The 21,627-nt window shown below is 29.8% G+C and overlaps 1 protein-coding gene across 2 annotated transcripts; it reads left to right on the top strand.

Moving 5' to 3' along the window:
• Positions 1–399: 399 nt before the first annotated feature.
• LOC122859157 (filamin-A) lies at positions 400–20,431 on the top strand. 2 transcript variants are annotated; one of them, XM_044162557.1, is made up of 27 exons: positions 400–830; positions 2,087–2,466; positions 4,186–4,310; positions 4,433–4,563; positions 4,638–4,851; positions 4,931–5,236; positions 5,485–5,640; positions 5,802–5,943; positions 6,034–7,179; positions 7,255–7,824; positions 7,907–8,122; positions 8,234–8,401; positions 12,094–12,240; positions 12,337–12,564; positions 12,638–12,952; positions 13,050–13,268; positions 13,340–13,660; positions 14,845–15,066; positions 15,150–15,337; positions 15,410–15,614; positions 15,710–15,847; positions 15,918–17,390; positions 17,475–17,618; positions 18,016–18,174; positions 18,265–19,454; positions 19,555–19,857; positions 19,953–20,431. In XM_044162557.1, exons 2-27 carry the CDS (start codon positions 2,097–2,099, stop codon positions 20,019–20,021), a joined length of 8,865 nt encoding a protein of 2,954 aa, XP_044018492.1. In that variant the 5' UTR covers positions 400–830; positions 2,087–2,096; the 3' UTR covers positions 20,022–20,431. The 2 variants fall into 2 exon arrangements, with proteins under 2 accessions (XP_044018492.1, XP_044018501.1); XM_044162566.1 differs by lacking the exon at positions 400–830 and adding an exon at positions 1,671–1,908.
• The last annotated feature ends 1,196 nt before the right edge of the window (positions 20,432–21,627 follow it).

Raw genomic sequence — 21,627 nt, 5'->3', positions numbered from 1 at the left:
ACTCCAAGAATCAACACTTTTATTAATCGAATATATAAAAAAAATAATATAATTTATATTTTCAATTTCAGGTAAATAAAAAAATTGCCCTGTTAATGCACCTCAACAATTCAGCACGTTGTCTCACACCTGGCACTTTTGTGGAATTCCCACCTGATTTATTTCACCAGCAGTTCACCGCTTCGTAAGTTTTTATTTATATTTTTTTTTCTTTTTGCATATACCTGTATTTGTTTTGGTTTTTTTTTTCTATACTACATATCTTTCAGACCAAGCAAACATGTATATGTATGTGTACAAAAGAAGGTAATATATTAATATTTATTAAGAGGGGGAAACACCTACTCTATTGCATGTGCTGAAGGAGTTAGGAGGGGTTCGGGGCCCGGGCAGATCTTGGAGTCGTCAGTGAGCTCACGCACCTCGTGCCCGAGACCAGCCTGTCAAAGACCCACGGGAAAAGCCAAAAATGGCGTTTCAACGATAATAAACCAAACCCACCGTGTTTACACACATTTTGCAATTGTCGCAATAATTATTATATTCAATTTTATAATTTAATAATAACTCCTTCTCTTGTTTTGTTAATTTTTTTTTTTTTAATCACATCAAACACTTGCTGACACTGCTATTAACACGGGAATAAAGTTTGTTAAACAATTTCATATTTCACATTATACTTCGATACAATTTCTTTTTCGAAATAATAAACTTTCCCGTGGAAAAAAAAAAAACATCTACTCAGAAAAAAAAAGAGGATCTTTTAATTGCCTCTCTATTTACACAACTAGTGTATGCAAAATATTTACAATTTATTATTGTAAATTAAAGTGAGTGAATTTAATAATTATAAATATTGTGTTGTGTTTATTATTTTTATATTTTTAATATTTAAACCAATAAAAATGTGAGTGAATGAGAATTGAGATTCCATGGTCCATGGTGCTTTCACTTTTAGCAGTGAGAATATATATTTCGAAATATTAAGCACAATGTTCAACTCAATTTTCGACACATGGATATGTTTTTATAGTTAAATTAAAATTTTATATAATTTAAAATTTTTTTATTATATTTTTATTTAAATTTTTTTTTCATATTTATCAATATTTTATATAATAAATAATTATATTTGCATAATAATTTCATTGATATTGAAAATAAAAAATAAAAAAAAATTAAATAATCATATATTTTTAAAATGATGATAAATAATAGAATAGAAAAAATATTAAAAAAAAAAAAAACTGGAATGTGCAACCTGTTCTAGGAAGCACATACTTCATAACATGCTATTTTCTTTGATAAAGTCAATGTGGTTTTAAATTACTACCACCAAAGAGAGAGAGAAAAACAGATAGTTATTTAAGTATCTAAGAAATAAAAAAATTATAGTTACGTCGTGTGAGATACGCACATGGTTTTGTCGGCAAATGGTCAACTGATGATGTCATTTAGTTGAGGTAATCCTTGGCCGCCTCACTCAAACGGAAATAATCCTTGGACTCCATAAAATGCTTGTCTAAATGAGGAATAATTAATTTGCATTGAATTAATGAAGAGAAAACAAATAATAAAATAATAAAAAAACAACAACAACAATGACAGCAATATGAGCAAATATTATTTATCTCATTTGAAGAGTCAAAAGTGTTTGAGTATATCAGTTTGTTATTGGCAACCTGATACTCAATAAATATATATTATTTTCATGATAGTATAAAATTTTTTAAAAGACAATTGAACTATCATGTTTTTTAAATAATTTTTTCTATTGCATGATGGGAACTTACGGAAATCTTTATGAAAGCATGTTACATACCTGCACATTGTTGGCATCAAGATAAGCAATCGTGTTACTTTCACCAGTTTGTAAAGCCTTTACTATAGAGTACCGGTTGCGCTCTGGTACGCAAATGACAGTTGATGTGCTTAATTTTTATTTTTTATTATATATATATTTTTTTTTTTCTCTCATAATTTAACGGTGAAATACAATCAGCAATATCCTGTGTCATATTTAATTTATTTTAACTCATTTGAATAATAATATTATTATTACAATTGATATATGTATTTGATTTAGAGGCTGAAAGATGCAATCAATGGAACAACTTAGACCAGAAGAATTGGTAGGCCTAGTTGCTCGTTCAGCAGAGGGTACAGCTGCCAAAGGTATGCCAATAAAAGGACATGAAGATCTTTGGGTTGAAATACAAGCAAACACATTTAGAAATTGGGTTAATGAACATTTAAAACATGCTGGTGATGCTGGTGGTGGACCAGTACTTGATCTTGCTGAAGATTTTCGTGATGGTACACGTTTATGTGCACTTGTTGAAGTATTAACAAGACGAAGATTACCCAGATGGAATCCAAGACCAGCTAATCAGCATCATCATCTTGAAAATGTATCAACTGCATTACAAGCAATTGAAGCTGATGGTGTTAAACTTGTCAATATTGGTAAATTATTTATTTTTTTTTAATCTTGGTATTATTAATTCATTCATCAATAATTTCATTTTGCATACATTTAATTATCTGTTGTTGTTGTCATAAAATATTTAAAAGACAATCAATTATTTATGATCAAGTTTGACGTGTTAAATGTGGCTTGCAATTATCCAACAATACGTGATAAATATAATTATAATGATGATCTCGTCTAAAACATATAATCAACATTTTTAAAACTCGTTTTTTTTATTTTTCAACAATTTATCATATTAAAAAAATAATAATATAAAATATTTATTACCAAGAAATTAAATTTTAAGAAATAAGAAAATTTCTGGTAAGCCTTGAAAATAAAAAAAATGAATAGAATCAAACACAATTGACAATATCATTGAAATTCCAGTGTTTATTTGTTGGCAAGTTGAAAAATAGTGTTGTTAGGAATTTCACATTATAATAAACGTGCTGTATGTTTTCCAAATATAGGTGTGACGCGGCTCGTGTATGTTTTCGTTTTCGTCTTTTATAAATTTACAACACAGTTACCATCAAAATTCTTGGACACAATCACCAAGCACAACGTAAAAATAATAGAAACAAGGAAGATAGTTGAATTCATTAAAAAATTCTCATGGTTATAATATTATAATGGTCGATGTGATTATATTATTACGACCTAGTTTTTCAGGTGCATCATCATTGTCCTCATGGTCATCACAACACATCGTCATTATCAAAATTATAAGTTTTTCTTTTTCTTGTTTAGAACTCCATAAATACCTTGAAGAAAAAAATAAATATATTTTTTATATACACACTGTTATTAATAACACGAAACATTTTTTAATTTAAAAAATAATTAATTAAAAATATAATAATTTTTACCTTAAATATTTTGGAGTTTTATATTCTTTTTTTTTTTTTTATTTAATTTATTATTATTTAGTTTCCGCGAGTATGGATTTATCTTGCATAAGACTTGACCAATTGGTGTCTCGAGGTTGTTCGCCTTTCTTCTTGTTAAATTCATCGCCCACCATCCTCGGTATGTTGTCCTTCTTGATATGTCCAAAGACACCAGTTCAAAACACATACCCCTGGTACACATTAACAGTTAACTGACAATTATTTTTTTTTTAAGACGCCTTCATGCTGATTTCTCTTGCATCATTTTTTTCCTGTATGCTGAAATTTTAAAATTAAATTTATAAAATAGACAAGCCTATTCAAAGTGGGCGGTTTTAAAATTATTATTAAAGATAATAAATACCTATTGTCAATCATACTATAAAGACGAGCTTGTTGATTAACTCAATAATCTGAATTGAGTATTTTTTTTTTTTCTGTTTACATAACTTTTGTATTGAAAATCGATTCAAGTATACAATTTTTTCATCAATATAAAACGTGATGTATATATTTTTTTTTTTCATTAAATTCATTTATCTTTTAAACCAATTGCATCGAACCAAATTGGGTAATAAAATGTGCTTGTACTTGATTCTACATATGTTTCAACAAATTCAATTCATTTTATAATTTACGAGTTGAAAATATATCCAACAGCTGAGTAATATAAATCAAATATATTGCAGTTAAATAAATAAACTACAAATAAAAAAAAAAAACCATCTTTTTTTTGGTAAAATAATAAGTAATTGTTTAATATTAAAAAAATTATTCAAAAATGTAATTATTAATTTATGTGGATATTTTTTTGTTAAGGTAATGTTGACATCGTTAATGGTAACCTCAAGTTAATACTTGGCTTGATATGGTCCCTCATTGTCAGATACCAAATTGGCAAGTCCAAGTTTCCACCGAGAAAATTAATGCTTGCTTGGCTCAAGGTCAGTCGTAACATGTTTTTTTTTTTTTTTTTAAACTCATTGTATAAGCACATAATCGATCATTGTATTTATAGCAACAATTACTAATAATTTTTTTTTCTTATTTCTATTTATAAAATTAGGCTGCCCTTCCTGAATGCCGAGTCAATAATTTCACAACCGATTGGAATTCAGGGGTGCATTTGAGTGCACTTTTGGATTATTGCAAACCTGGATTGTTCCCCCACTGGCGTCAACTAGATCGCACTGATAGGTTTTTAAAAAATTGGATTAATATTATATAAATATATTTTTTGTTTATTTTATAAAATAATTTTTTTTTTACAGTGTTTATAATTGTCGAAAAGCAATGGAAATAGCTAAACGTGAATTTGATATACCAGTTGTTTTGGAGCCTGAATATCTTGCATCACCATATCTTGATGAATTATCAGGTATGACATATCTTTCATATTTTATGAAAGAAGGATCACCAGGTTTTCATGCTACCTTGAGGTGGGTGAACTCTCAGTTAACACATGCACCCGTCCGAAACTTCACGGTATGTTTCTTCAATTGATAGTTGATCATCAATATTTAATATCAAATAAAAAATAAAAAAATAATTAATATTTTAACAGACTGACTGGAATGATGGACGGGCACTTTGTAGTATTGTGAGAAATCTTGGTGGACCAGCACCATTGTATGATAAAATAAATACAGATAGTTCATATTGGGAATCAAATTTACAACAGGGTATTGATGGAGCTAAAAAATTAGGAGTTGAAGCAATATTAAAAGCTAAAGATATGGCTGATCAAAATGTTGAACATCTTGGTGTTATGGCATATGCTGCTAATTTTCAATGGGTTAAACCACGGCCCCAAGCTAGTGAACAAATTGCTGTATATATTGAGAGCACATCAGCAAGAGTACAACAGCCGGTTTGTATTATTTATATAAAATATATTTTTACTGTTTAAATTAAAAAAAAAAAACAATATTTACATAGATTTTTTTGACATCAGCAATTAACTTTGACACGAGTGACTTGATGTTTCTGCATTGACCTCTTTAAATTTAATTTAAACAGTTGGAACATTTTTTTTTTTCTATTTATTTACAAATACTTGTGTTTACTTGACAAATAAAAATTCAAATAAACTAATAATTTGATGAATTTTGTTGTTAGGCAACATTTAGGCTGGAGATGTTATCAAAAGAAGCAAATTCTCGCGAGGTCAGGGCTGATATAATAAGCCCAAGTGGTAAAATGGAGTGTAGACTAACGTGGAACGGTACACACGGTAAGGGCACCTTCATGCCGACCGAAGTTGGAATGCACAAGGTTCGTTGATTATCTTAATTGAACAAACGGAACAATTCTCGGACTGTTGATCAAAGTGTAAAATAACAAAAAATAAAAAAATAAAAAAATGTCTTGTAAATGTTAATTTAAAAATGATTTAATTAATTGTTTTTTTTTTCTTTACTTATTTATTATTGCAGTTAATAGTTCACAATGATGGAGAACTCGTCAATGGTTGTCCGTATTACTTCAGGGTATTGCCTCCGTTAACAAAAATCAAATCACCTGGCATGGATCCATGTGCAATTGGATCTATTGTTGAGGTTCTAGTCAACAGTTACGGTACGTAAAATTTTATTATATAAAAACAATTAAAATTAAATTAATGTTATTTGCTTACATGTTTATTTTATATTTTTTTTTTAATTACAGGAACTAGTCATGATGGCATTGACGTGACTGCCTGGTCTCCAACTGGCAGATCACTTCCCTGTCCTGTTAAAGAAAATGGTGGTGTTCATACAGCAACATTTCAACCAGATGAAACTGGAGAATGGAGTATTGCAATTACACACAAAGGCACACATATACAAGGTGGTCCATTTATTTGTTTTGTATTTGATCCAAATGGTATTAAACTTGTTGATACTGATGGTGCAATGCCTGGTCAGCCATTTTCTTTTATTGTTGATGCAACAGGAACTGGTGGTTTGGGTGATGTTAATATTGACATTGTACATGATAAACAATCAGTTCCTTTTCGTATGGAAGATATTGGACATATGAAATATCGAGTTTCAATGTTACCACGTGATGCTGGTAAATATCGTGTTTATCTTTATTTTAATGGTGCTGATGTTCGTGGTTCACCAATTTCAATAAGAGTTGGTACACATAAAAGTAGACGTAGTAAAGATACATCTGCTAATGAAAGAACAGGAATATCATCAATGGAAAAACGTATGAATGGTTTAAATGTTACTGATCATAATGGAACAAATCAACAAAAAAGACAACAACAATCAACTGTCTATAAAAATTCACCAAGTCCAACACAAAATTATCGTGATTATTCATCACATCATCAATCAACATATAAAAATTCAAATTATACAAATGAAAATTCATCATCTGCTTATCATGTACCAAGTCCATTAAATACAAGATCACCAGTACAAAATTCAAGTCCTTCACTTATTAAAGAATCAAGAGAAATTTATTCAACAACATATAATCGTTCACGTTCACCAAATATTCCACAAAGTAGTCCTGGATTAATAAAAGAATCAAAAGATATTTATGCATCAAGTTCACTTAATAGATCACGATCACCAAATACAAATAACAATATTAGAAATTCACAAAGTACAACAACAATTAAAGAATCAAAAGATATTTATCAATCAAGTAATTTTAATTCATCAAGATCACCACCAGTTACAAGCCCAGGAGGTTTTAGAAATTCAAATGATAGTCCAATTAATAGAAGCTTCAGTCCGAGAGTTAATGATAAAGAATTTGGCAGACGAAAAGAATCTTTAGATAATGGTGTTGTTGATACAAGCAGTAACGTAAGAGGTAAATTAATAATTTAATTTTGACATTATATTTAAAATAAATGTATATAAAAATTTATTAATTTTTATTTTCTAGTTTCATCAAATTCTGGACCAGCAGGTCCAAGACGGGACTCGTGGGATGCAATTGCTAAAACAAAAGCAATGCTTTCATATGGAAGTCTCGAGTCCCTTGCAAATTTAGCAAACTCTTCCTCATTAGAACGTACAGAAAAAAATACAACAAATGATAATAATAATTATCGTAATGATTATAGTAATTTTGGATCAACAAATGTAACTCATACTGAAAATTCAACAAATTATACTTCACAAAGATATACAAAAACAGATTATGGAACATCTACAAAATATAATAGCAATAGCAACAATAACAATGGCTCAAATGAAAATCAAAATGGTCGTGGATATACACATGGTATATTAAAAAATAAAAATAATAATTATAAATCAACTGATGCTACTGATGCTGTACATGAAAGATTTGTAAATGGTTCATCATCATTTACATCTAGTCAAGAGCGACGTAATAAAGGTTCATCAGCAGCATCTGGAACAGCTTTAGATGTACTTCCAGTACATAAACCAACTTCTTTTACACTTGATCAAAGTATTGATATTAATAAAACAACAGTTACTGTAACTGGTATATAATTAATTTTATAAACAAATAAATTAATCAATTATTTTTCTGTTAATTGTAGTTAATATATAATTAATTTTTACAGGTCCAAATGGAAAACAAGTACCCTATCAAAAATCAAATCTTCGTGGTCAAACATATACAATAACAGCTGATGAAGTTGGTGAGCATATTATTCAAATTATGTCAAATGGACAACACATAAAAGGCTCTCCATTTCGATCACAAGCATATGATGCAAAAGCCATACAAGTTGATAACATCCCTGATGGGGTCGTTAACCAGCCCGTTGAATTTGAAAGTAAGTTTTTATTTTAATAGAAAATAATATATTTTTTACATAAAAAAAAAAAAAGTGAAAATATATATAATGATAATCATCATGTTAATTTAATTTTTGTATAATTTAAAGTAAATGGCTCGAAAGCGGGTTCTGGAAATTTGGAAATTCTTGTTAATGGTGGACATGTTACAAGTTTCGTAAGGGCACTGGGCAGTCAAAGATTTCTAGCATCATTTGTTCCACATGAGGCTGTTAGTCATCTTGTTGAGATGACATTTAATGGCGAAACTGTGCCAGGTAAGTTATTTTATTTTCACAATTTAATATTAAACGACAGGGTCATTGACATATCAATTTCTTTTCCGTATATAATAAAAGTTGTATTAACTTGTAATTCTTAGAAATCTACAAATAGAAACTTTATAATACACAGTATATTGTCTATCATCATCCAATTGAGTTTTCAATTAAATATATATGATTAAACGCAATTCTTACATCAATTAGCCAAAAAAAAAAAGAAAAAAATAATAAAAAAATCAACATAAACTTTACGAGTAAATATAGTATAGAAAAATTATTGTGATAAACATTTGTTTTATCGTAATTTTTATGTTGTCCGCATGGCTATAACTCAGGGGGGTCATTGACGTGATGATTTTGCACACGCATGATCCGTCCCACTGACCCGAATCCCCGCTCAATGTTTTCCCCATCACCATGTGAGTTCATTACTTCTTTTTACTATTATATATATAGAAAAGTTAGAAAAAAAAAAAAAAAAAAAATCAAATAAACGTAAAGTGTAATCTTGATGTCGTGATGTCGCGATGTTTCTGTAAACTATAGACCAAGGTGTGGCTATTGTGGTGCAAATGAAAGGTGCCACGACATATTTGGATAAGAAATATTTATACTTGCGCCCACTTGTTACCCTATTACATCTCAACAACCTACAACTTTATTTATAATATTTATAATCTACCCTTTATCTTGCTCTCTTTAATCTACATTCATTTTTTTTCTTTTTTAATTTCAATAATAATGACTGCAGTAATACGTTATTCATTTTTATTTATGCCTTACTATTTTTATTTTTTTTAAATAAAAAATACAACCATCTAGGAAAATGTTGATAACGGATGTAGCTAGATTTTCCGTTATCGAAATATCGTTGCTTACAAGCGGAAGTTTATGTGCGATGGAAATGCCACTCACGCCTATTATTATATTACATTTAAAAATTTATATTTATATATCTTTTAATTTAATCACAGTATAAGTAATCTTCCATAGATTGAATCAGTTCAAGTATAATGCAAAGCACACCTTGATGAATGAAAATCAAAAAAAAAAAAAGATATAAAAACATTAAATTATGACTATACAAGTATATTGTAATATTTTTTTAATGTTTATCATTTTATTTATTTATTTATTTTTAAATCGTGGGAGGAAGTTGTATGTATTTTTTTACTGAATCAAATGGGAATGACAAAACCTTGCACAATTAGACATTCGACTCATGTCAGGTAATTTTTTTTCTGTTTGTAACAATTGTAATTCTAAATAATAATAATAATTATCATCATCATAATATTGAAATTAAAATCTTGAGAAAATTAACCGGTTGAGAAAATTTTTCTCTGCAAACATCAAGCTATTGATCCATGAATACAGTTTGGTTGAAGATAATAATCTTTTGAAAAATAAACACACAAAATACAGCTTGTCATAAAATTTACTTTTCCTTTTGTTTATTATTTTTTAAAATATTTTTTATTGTTTTAAAAAATTGTGGTGTGGAATTAAAAATTTTACCTTGAGTCGAAATTAGTTTTTTTTAAAAGTCATCACGTGAAGCATGAATTAGAGACAAAAAAAAAAAGTAATAATCATTCGAGCAAGACTTATAGGCAAAGGTGCAGGTAGAGACTGGAAATTACTATTGGAAGGGGGGGAGAGATGACTGTAGGCATTTGTGTCACTGGGAACGGTGACTTTAACGCGTGCCAAATGCACAAGGATTTTATAAATTTTTCCTACAAATTATTAAAATATTTTAATCGCTGAGCAAAAAATAAAATGAATTAATTATCAAAGTGTTGACATTATCATGATGATGATGATGATGATCAAGAAATATTGCTCAAATATATTCCAATCACCCAGAAATATAATGAGCTTCCTACTTTCTGTGACCCAGTTTCAAGGTCACTGCCAAGGCTCGTGGCAAAGTTCCCCTTTCCAGCTGCCTTTTTTTTCATTTTATTTTTATACAAAATTATTTGGAAGTTAATCCGTTATGTCTGGGAATGCAGTGGTATATTGTATTGACTATTTGATATTTAAAAATGTTGTCAATTATAATCACGAGTCCAATGGCACCACAAGCAAATGTTATGTATCATTATTACGCGAATACGCATAATATTTAATTATCATTTGCATCAACAACACGAAGGTAAATCATTGCAGTTATTTATACCTGTTGACCGTCATTCAGGAATTTTTTAAATTTCATATCTAAACGTCCGTTTGGAATGTGGTATTTTTTTTTTTCTTTTTTAACGTTAATAATTTGTTTTTTATTTGCATTTGATCTTGACGTTTATGAATACATTTGTGCGTATTTAGTGGCTTTGATGAGCACTATGTCATAGATCCAGTGGTAAATAAATAAGGAAGCATTGATATATTATATTCTGTTGCTCAACATTCTACTCAAATTACTTTTACATCTGCGATGTTATTTTATTTTAACATTCATATTTTTATCCTCTAAAAATACCCAACAATAAAACCACAATATTAAATTTTTTTTAATGACTTTATAATTAATATTTATGTTAATTATAAAGTCATTAAAATTTTTGACATGCAGTCTACAGTGAGATATATAATTTCATTTTGAAACATGTATTATATTTGTCACAGTATAATAATGCAAATGATATTTTTAGAATTATAAAAATAGAAAAAATAAAATTGTAATTGTTAATTGGTAAATGATGATTATCCCTTGGTTTAATATGTTGATGTAGCTTGAGGGCAGGTTGTTTACCGGTTTTCATATGCATTCCTTTTCACCAAAAAATTTCACCTTTCTCAAGCTACACTCGTGTGAGATGTAATATTATTATTTTGGAGTAAAAAATAGGTATAGTATTTTCAGGTAGATCAAGGTATTGTGTACAGGTATATACAGCCCTGGTTTAAATACAAGAAAAATAAGGAGGTGGACATTTACAACAACCACACACTTGTCTCGATCCTCGAGCTCGGCTGACTCCGTTTAATATCGGTATATCGCGTTTACTTGCTGACGTACCAATTCATTCGACAGCTCAGTTCCACTTTCTGTATTCAACACATACACACAAGATTTTTTTTTTTTTTTACCTTACGTCTTCCTTTAAATAAAAATAAAAACATTTCTTCAAACATTTGTCACTATTTTGTTGATTTTGAAACGTCACTTGTTACGAATTGTATTATTATGGTGAAAAATTATGGATCCCAAGAGATCTATAGATCATTATGATCAATCGTACACAACGCAATTAATGGTTACTAGAATTGCCAAAGTCCGCGCCCCCTGATATACTTGGAATTTATTTACTATGCAATAATTTTTGTGTTATCATATTATCAACAATAATAAAAATCAACAATTTTAAATTTACGCGCTTTAAAACTACAGTGTTGTGTTTTTTTTTGTTTTTGTTATATTTAATTTTAAAAATTTATTTGTGTTAATTTAATTTTTTTTCTATTATTATTAATTAACGGGTTTATAAAGTTTTTATTTATTATAATTTAGTTTTTAGTTTTTTTTAAATTATTTCAGAGGGTTTTAATTTTTTGGTGATTTAGGTAATATTTATTGTTGAATTTCGTGAATAATAATGTTAAAATTATTGAATAATTAATTGACTATAATTATTGAGTGAAATAATAATTTTTTTGTTTATTTGTTAATGTTAAAGGATCACCTTGGCGAGTGGGAATCATGCCTGGACCGAAAATGTCAGTTCTTGGAGAGTCGGTCAGGCTGGTACCCGCTGATAGTCCCGCGTTATTTGAACTCTCGGCCCTCGGCTTTACCAGCAAAGAAATTGACGTGCAAATAATAAGTGAGTGTCTATTGTGAATTGAATAAAGTAAAAATAAAAATAAAAAATAAACAAAACAGTGTATTAATGTTTATTTGTTTTTTTAAAAATAATTAGCACCATCAAAACGTCATGTACCAGCACGTATTGAGGAAGAGCCGGGTCGACCTGGAGAGTTCCGCGTGGAATTTACTCCGAATGAGGTCGGTAGTCATCTCGTCGAGGTGAGCATCGCGGGACAAAAGCTACCGGCTGGACCACTTGTCGCCAAGGTCTACAATAGCAGCCTAATTAAAGTTACTGATGTGCCCAGTGCCGTTGTTGGACATGCATGTCAATTTAGAGGTAAAATTAATCAAAATAATTTATTTATTTATTTAATTTAATAAATAATATTATTTTTTTAAAAATAATTTAGTTGATGCAAGTGCCGCGGGAGAAGGACAATTAGAAATTTCTATAAATGAAGGCGAAGTACCAAATCACGTACAAGTTGTAGGTGGTGGTCGTTGTCTTGTATCATTTACACCAGACATTGCTAAATCACATTCAATTGATATTAAATTTAATGGTGAAGCAGTGCCAGGTTGTCCCTTCGTTTGTAATGTATCAGATACAAGCAGAGTTATTTTAAGTTTAAATCATTTAGAGCTTATTCCGGTTGATCAACCAGCAAACTTTCACATGGCTGTTGATGGTAGCGGAAGCGCCGAGTTAGCAGTCTCAGTAAGAGGTAAAAATTTTCATCCATTAAATTTTAAAATAAATAAATTTAATTATTTATTTAATAATATACTGATGAGTATTTATTTATTAAAAATTATTATCAGGACCAACAACAGAGTTACCAGTCAAGGTAACAGGTAATATTCACAGTGGATTCACAGCTGAATTTACACCAAGAGATGTTGGAGTACATTCAATAAGTGTTGAGTACAATGGACACCCTGTTAATGGCACGCCTTTTTTGGCAAAAGCTTTTAATGCTGATAAGGTTCTTATTGGACCTGTTGCAAGGGGTAGTGTTGGACAACCAACACATTTTACTGGTAAAATAATATTATTTAATTTAGATAAATAATTAATTTATTTTATTTTATATTATATATTTTTTCCCCAGTTGATGCAAGTCAAGCAGGCGAAGGAAATCTTGAAATAACAATATCGGCCCGCGGCCAAAATATTCCCACCCAAGTTACACCCCAAGGTAATGCAAGGTTTTCAGTAAGCTTTGTACCATTTGAAGCTTGTGAACATGTTACAAATATTGCATTCAATAAAAAAACCGTACCGGGTTGTCCAATTGTAACGAGGGTGGGTGGTGACAGTCATGTCACTGTCAGCGGTCAGGCACTTAGTAGCGCTGGCCTCGGACGTCAGAGTCATTTGACTGTCAGTAACGTTGCCGGTAGCTTGGACGATTTAGAAGTTAACGTTGAAGGTAAAACAACATTAAAAAATTAATATTTAAATCCAAGAACAAAGCACCCTGAATATCACGTGAGCATTAAATATTCACAAATTTTTCATTTGCACTGCTAAATTTTTGTTGCAGTTGTCATTTAATTTTGTTTTTTTTTTTTTTATATTTATTGTTAATTTTTTCACTGTGTAATTAATTTTTGTTTCCGTTTTTTTTTGTTTTTTTTTTCTATTTGTTTCATAAATTGCACAATCTTTATCTTTGTTTGTGTGGGATTCATATATTCTTCAAGACAATATCTAATCTGTGTAATTGTTTTTAATAATTTTATTTTTTTACATTATCATGTTGAATTAATCTCACATTTTATTTTCAAGTGTGTTCATATTGTGGATTATTAAAATGCCTATAAAAGCCGAATAAAAATATAGACAAAAGGAAGAAAAAAAAAAAAAAAATATTTGTTCCAGGTCGGCCAGCTTTCAGACTACGACATTACTAGACTTCTTCACAAGAAAAATTCAATAAATTACACACGCACATACTATTTTAACTCTAACTTTATGGACTGCTAATATTGGTGGTGGGTACTTAACAAATTTTTTTCATAATTTTCTTTAGCTAAACCTAATCATTTTTTTCCCTCCCTGTAAATTCATCTTCACTGGGCAATAAATAAAATGCATGCAGAAGATAATCACTGATGCAATCAGGTGCTATTTTATCATTAGTTTATTAACTTTATATAACTAAAAAAAAATAATTTAAAAATATTGTGCCAAGTGCGTGACTGCATCGTGTCATTTTCAAGCATGAATAATGCATTTTTTCTATTATAATTTATTATTACTATTATTGATAAGTTATTTAAGGTGCATTTAAATTTATTTTTTTTTTATGCCTGAGATGCTTATTATATTTTAGATTAAATACGCCAGACTAAAATAAGATATAGTATTATTAAATATCCCGTAACAATAAACAAAAAAAAAAGAGCTTAGTAGATTAAGAAAGAAATTTTTTTAACAAAAATCGAAATAATGTAAATAATATTATTGTATTTACATAATTTCATTATTAAAATTTCATTTATTACTATCAATAAACTTCTCCGCCCTATTATTCCCAACCCCCTTGCCTTACTCTTTGGCTAAAGCTAAACGGAGTATGTATAAAACGACTAACAACCAAGGACTTGATAGGACCCAATGGACAACCTGTACCAGCACAGGTCACTGACAATAAAGACACTACCTGCAGCGTTGCATTTACACCACGTGTTGTTGGTGAACATAAAATAACAGTCAGTCATCGTAATGTACCAGTTTCTGGAAGTCCATTCAGTTGTAAAGTTTATGATGTAGCTGCAATCAAGGTGAAGGATGCTAAACGTGGAGTTATTGGTGTACCAGTTACTTATTTAGGTATTATTATTTAAATTATTTAATTTGCATTAAATAATTTCGGGTTTTTAATTTTTAAATATTTTTATTATGTATATAAAAAGTGGAAACAAGTCAAGCAGGACCAGGTAATTTAGAAGTTACTGTTAATGGAGGAAGAGTACCAACATCAGCCCAAGCACAAGGTCCACATACTTATGCAATATCATTTACACCAAGAGAACCAGTTGTTCATACAGTAGATCTTAAATTTAATGCTGAAGATGTTCCAGGAAGTCCATTTAGTTGTCAAGTAATTAAAAATAATTTTTATTTATATTATTTTTTTGTTTATTTAATTATTAAAATTTGGAAATGTCATTAGGTAAGCGATACAGCAAAAGTTTTAATAACTGAAGGCTTGGAAAAAGTGTCTGTTAATCGTTTGGCAACATTTACTATTGAAGCTGATGCATCTTTGGGTAATCCAAGTGTTGAAGTACTTTCACCAACAAGGGAAAGTATACCAGTGCAAATAAAACAAGGAATTCATGGATCTTACACAGCCGGATTTACGCCAAAAGATGTCGGTGAGTATATATAATTTTCCTGCTGACAATTATCAACATCACAATGATGCAATGAATAATTATAAAAATTATATTATACTATTATTTTTATTTAGGTGATCATAGTGTTGAAGTTAAATTGGATGGATCTCATGTTGAGGGAAGTCCATTCTTGGTCAAGGCATATAATGCGGATAAAGTTAAAGTAACTGACATTAATAGTGGAGTTGTTGGAAAGCCAGTTTTCTTTAGCAGTAAGTTTTTAATAATTAATATAAAATAAAATAAATTTATTTTAATTGATTATTTATTTTTTTTTTTTAGTAAATGCCAGTCAAGCAGGTGCTGGTAATCTTGAAATAATTGTTGCTGTTAATGGTAAAAATGTACCAAATTATGTACAAAGTGAGGGTAATGCAAAATTTCGTGTTAATTTTAAACCACAAGAAGCAGCTGTTCACAGTTTGAGTGTTAGATTTAATGGTGAACCAGTTCCAGGTTCACCATTTAATTGTAAAGTTGTTGGTGCAGGTCAAGCAATGTTAACTGGTAGTAATTTAAAAATGGGAGCTGTTAAAAAACAAATTTCATTTACTGTTGATCCTCAAGCACCATCAACAAATTGTGATGTTATTGTAACACCTCCATCAAATATTGCATTACCAATAACAATTGAACCAATTGATGGTAAATATAATATTAGTTTTACACCAAATGAAGTTGGTCGTCATAATGTCAGTATACTTGTTGATGGTGAGCCAATAAAAGGTTCACCATTTGCATGTAATATTTATGATGTAACAAAAGTTCATGTGTCTGGTTTAACAGAAGCAAGATTAGGTCAAGCAACAACATTTACTGTTGATGCAGCAGAAGCAGGTGAAGGTACACTTGAACTTGTTGTAAGTACAGAAAATAATACAGTAAAAGCTGAAGTTGTTGCTTGTGCAAGAGGTCTTTATGATGTTACATTTGTGCCACAAACAACTAGCACACATTATGTTACTATATCATTTAATGATGACAATGTACCAGGTAGTGCTTTCAAATGTCCAGTTGTTGGTGGTGGTTTAGATGGTCCAACAGTTATAAGAGTTGGTAATACAGCTTATATGGATTTAGATATGCCTCATTTAGAGGGTCCAGTATCTGCTGAAGTTACTGGACCAGATGGAATTATTATTCCTTGTACATTGACAAAATTATCATCAACATTATACAGAGTTGAAGTTAGAACAAGACAAGTTGGTAATTATAATGTTATATTTAGTGATGGACATAAAGTGATAAGTTCACAGGCTCTTCAAGCATTTGATCCAAGCAAAGTTATTATTAAAGAAATATCAGATGCAATTTGTCATAGACCAGGAACAATTGTTGTACTTGCACCAAAAGAAGCTGGTCCAGGTAAATTAACAGCATCTGTTAAAGCTGGAGGAATTGACGTTGACAATGTTGTTCGTGAAGCTGATAATGGAATTCGTGAAGTTATTTTTCATCCAACTAAAGCAGCACCTCATCGTATTCATATTAAATACAATGATGTTCATATACAAGGAAGTCCTTTGGAAGTTGCTGTTAGAGGACCAACTGGTGGTCGTGAAGTTACTGCAACTGGACTTGGTCTTTATCAATCATGTGTTGGAAAAGTAACTGCATTTACTATTGAAACTCTTGGTCGTTCTGGTAAGGAATTTGATGTTGTAATAAGTGGACCCCAAGGCAATGCTGTTCCAGTTCGTTGTTATCAACATCGAGATGGCAATTTACTTGCTGAATTTACAACAAATTCTGTTGGTTCGTTGATTTTTAATTTTTCATAATTTAAAAAAAAAATTATAAACAAAATAATTTATCTAATAAATTATTTATATTTTTTAGGGACTTATAAAATTGATGTACTTCAAGGAGCTAAACCAGTATTGGGCTCACCATTTTACTGTCAAGCATTTGATGTAAATAAAGTTAAACTTCAAGAACTTGGATCAACCACAGTTTCTGTGCATGATCGTATAGCATTTAAGTGTAAGTAATAAAACAATGCAACATAACAAGTGAATGATCTAATTATTTTAAATATTAAAAAATTAAATAAAATATATAATGCAACAATTCAGGAACAATATAATGACTCAATAACATGAAAGTTAATAATACACTCAGTAGTAAAAACGTGAAAGCGTATAATAAAAATTATAAAGTGCAAGCGTTGAAAGATGTTTTGTAAATTAAAGTGGGGATAAATTATTGTCTAGTTGATATATTATCGCGATATGAAAAATTTACTTTCAAATAGTCTTGCATCAGGCATTGAAGGGGTAAAAGTAACGAAATATTTAATTTGCTGCTGTATGTTTGCACTAGTAGATTAAAACACTTGTTTTGTCTGTCGTAATTAAAATTATTTAATTTAATTTTGTAGTAATTAAATCTGATGCTGGAATTGCTGATTTGGATGTGACAGCAACAAGTCCACTTGGACAAGAATTACCTTTGCAAGTTACTTCATTAAATGACGGTGCAGAAATGATTGAATTTTCACCAAGTGTTCCTGGCTCATACATGGTGAATGTAACTTACGGTGTGTATTTAAAAACGAAAATAATTTAACTACATTTAATTGAATAAATTAATTAATTAATAATTGAAAAAAATTTAATTTAATTTCCAGGTGGTTTACCGATACCGGGTAGTCCAGTAGTATGTACTGTTGAATCAGCTGGTCAAGCACGAGCAAAAGGAGAAGGTTTATTAAGTGGTCATGTTGGAAAACCAGCTAATTTTATTGTGACTGGAACAAGAAGTTCACCAGCAGTTCAAGTTGATGGACCAGATAGTGTATCAAAGCCATCAATTGAAGCTGGTGCTAATCCAGGTACTTGGAATGTTTCATATATACCAAGTGAAATTGGTGTATATGATGTTAGAGTTGTTTGTGCTGGTCAACAATTACCAGGATCACCATGGCATCCAAAAATCATTGATACAAGAAATTTACGTGTTATTGGTGGTTGGGCAGCAATTTGTGATGAAATGGGACGATTAAAACTTGGTCCAACAAGTAATAAAATAAGTTTTGATACTGCTGAAGCTGGACCAGGTGAATTAACAGGAACAATTGATGATCATCCAATTAATTTTGAAATGACATCAAATAATAGACTGAAATTTATTCCTCCACAACTTAATGGTGGTGAACATCATATGGAAATATTATTTAATGGTTCACCATTTCCAGGAGCACCAAAATTAGCAATTGTACCAGACAGTGAATCATCACATCAAGATACAAGTAGAGTTATGTTAAGAGGAAGAGGTTTAACATCAGCTAAAGTTGGTGAAGAAGTTAGTTTTACAATTGATGGATCTCAAGCGGGTAGTGGTACACCAAATGTACAATTATTTTCACCAACAACTGAGGTTAATGTTGTATTACAACATCTTGGTGATCATGTTTATCGAGCTAGTTATATACCATTAACATCTGAATCATTATTAATGACAGTTTCATGGAATGGACGTCAATTAAAAGGTTGTCCTTTACAAATTAATGTTACAAGTGCTGCTGATGCATCAAGAGTTATTTGTTCGGGTGATGGTTTAAAAAATGGAATTGTTGGACAGGAAATACGCAGTTTTATTGATACAAGAAGGGCTGGGCCAGGTGAATTAACTGCTCATTGTGTTGGACCACATAAAGTAGCATATTGTGAATTATATGATCATGGTGATGCAACTTTCACACTTAATGTCAAGCCTCAAGAGTCTGGTAGACACGCCTTAACAATAAAATATGCAGGAGAACATGTACCTGGCTCACCATTTACTCTTCGTGTTTCTGGAGCTCCAGATGCCTCCAAGGTATTATAAAATTGTTTTTTTTTTTTTTTTTCAAATTTATTTCATATCATCAAGATTTATTTAAAATAATTATGAAAATAAAATTTTTATTATTTAATAGGTGAGAGTTTATGGGCCTGGAATTGAGCATGGAGTTCTTGCTACATTTCAATCAAGATTTATTTGCGATACAAGAGGTGCAGGTGCTGGCCAATTAACAGTCAGAGTACGAGGTCCAAAAGGAGCTTTTCGTGTTGAGATGCAAAGAGAAACCCAAAAAGACAGAATAATATTATGTCGTTTTGATCCAACTGAGCCCGGGGATTATCGAGTTGAAGTTCGTTGGGCTGGAGTACTTGTTCCGGGTTCACCCTTTCCCGTTAGAATTGTCGACACGCAAGATGAATTAATTTCATTCACAGGGGTAAAAATTATATAAATTTCTTTTAACATGTAAAAAATATTTGTACTTCTTGAAAAAACGCAAATATTATATATTTTTTTGTTTCGATTTTCTAGAACGCAGATAATTACTCAACGGGCCATCATACAATAACTTCTTGGCGTGGATCACAAGCAATACTCTAGTTGTCATCAATTTTACACTTGTTATTAATGAAAACATTTAAAAATTACGTAAAGGCATATTTAATTAATTTTAAGCCCTTTTTTTTCAGATCATACGTAAAAAATAAAGATTTAAAAATTCAATTACAATTAGAACACAATTTTTTTTTCTTTTTTTTTTCTAAATCAATTTATTATGAATAGAATTGCTTGTAATAAAATAGATATTATTAGTAATAGAAAAAAAAAATAATCTCTTCCACTATTTGCAATAATAATTTATAGATTTACGCGTATACCCCAAGAATTTTTACGTAATTTATAAACTTCCCTTAATTTAACAAACATATTTTAAATTATATATACATTATATTTCAAATTTCTAACTTAAAATATATTAAAAAATGTTTTTAATAAAACCTAACATTTGTTGACATTATTTTCTAATCCTAATTTGTTAAAAAGAATTTCATCGTGGGTCAAGGATTTATAAAAATTCTCTAATAATGCTTTAAAAATTTCACAGTTGTGCGGTGCTGCCCTCGTCACACTGTCGATAAAATACTCAGCAGGAATGATATAGAAAATGATCTTTTTTGCCCTTAATTTTAAAATATATATTTTACACTTTTTTAGAATAAAAAAAAAAAAAAAAAAGTTACATAAGGGGTTGTTGAGTATAAGCAATAATCTTATAAATGTAGGGGAAAATAAAATAAAAATCAGCATAACAATATACTGGTAAATTGAAGTTGAAATAATCTCAAAGTCATCACGACTCGATTGGAAAGTAATCAATCATAAAATATTCGATGGCAGAGTTTAATTTTCTAAAAAATTTTCAAATCATAAAAATGATCGATCAGGGTAAGAAAATTGGTCTGTTCATCATCCGTCATAAAAATACAATTCAATCGATTAACTCTTGTTTTATAATGAAATTTACTATTTGCACAAGTACCATTGCTCAACAGCAAATATAAAAAATTCATATAATATATTCAAAAAAAAGTAAAAAGATAAAATAAAAAACAAATTATATAAACAGTTGTAATTACTAGAAGTGAAATTAATGATTGTTTGAGTGGACAATTGAGGGTGATACTTTGTGGCTACATGATATTTGTGGGAAGGGTGTTCCACAACGTCGATCTATTCTGACAGCTGTCACTCATTAAAAATCACGCCCTTCAAAATTGCTCGCAAAACAAAAAAAAAATATATATATTAAATATAATATGCATTTATTGTTGTCCAGTTTCTCTGACTTTCAACTTAATGTTTACCGCGATATTTTCAACTCAACAATAATTCAATCTAAACCACGACGAATTGTCACACACACGACTTTTCAATATCTATATTTGTATATAAAATAAAGAGGGGTAGTTTAACTTTAAAACCTTGGGGTGTTGACATCAAGGCACTTGCACTATATTCATTTCAAACTACACGACGCGCAATTAATTTTTGTTTCCTTTTTTTTCTTCTTTTCTTCTTCTCATATTTATTTATTTTTTTTCATTTTAAGCTTCTCGTTTATATTTACTTCAAAACCACCCCCGAAAAAAATTTAACAAAAAAAAAAAAAAATATATATTTATGTAATAAAAATAGAATGGGGTCA

Source organism: Aphidius gifuensis, linkage group LG1, assembly GCF_014905175.1.
Source record: "Aphidius gifuensis isolate YNYX2018 linkage group LG1, ASM1490517v1, whole genome shotgun sequence".
Lineage (NCBI taxonomy): Eukaryota > Metazoa > Arthropoda > Insecta > Hymenoptera > Braconidae > Aphidius > Aphidius gifuensis.
This window is presented reverse-complemented; position numbering and strand designations above follow the sequence as displayed.

Coding starts and splice junctions, on each gene's coding strand:
- LOC122859157 (XM_044162557.1), top strand. CDS start 2,097: ATGCAATCAATGGAACAACTTAGACCAGAAGAATTGGTAGGCCTAGTT. Junction 5,237..5,484: donor CAGCAAGAGTACAACAGCCG/GTTTGTATTATT, acceptor TTTTGTTGTTAG/GCAACATTTAGGCTGGAGAT. Junction 5,641..5,801: donor CCGAAGTTGGAATGCACAAG/GTTCGTTGATTA, acceptor TTATTATTGCAG/TTAATAGTTCACAATGATGG.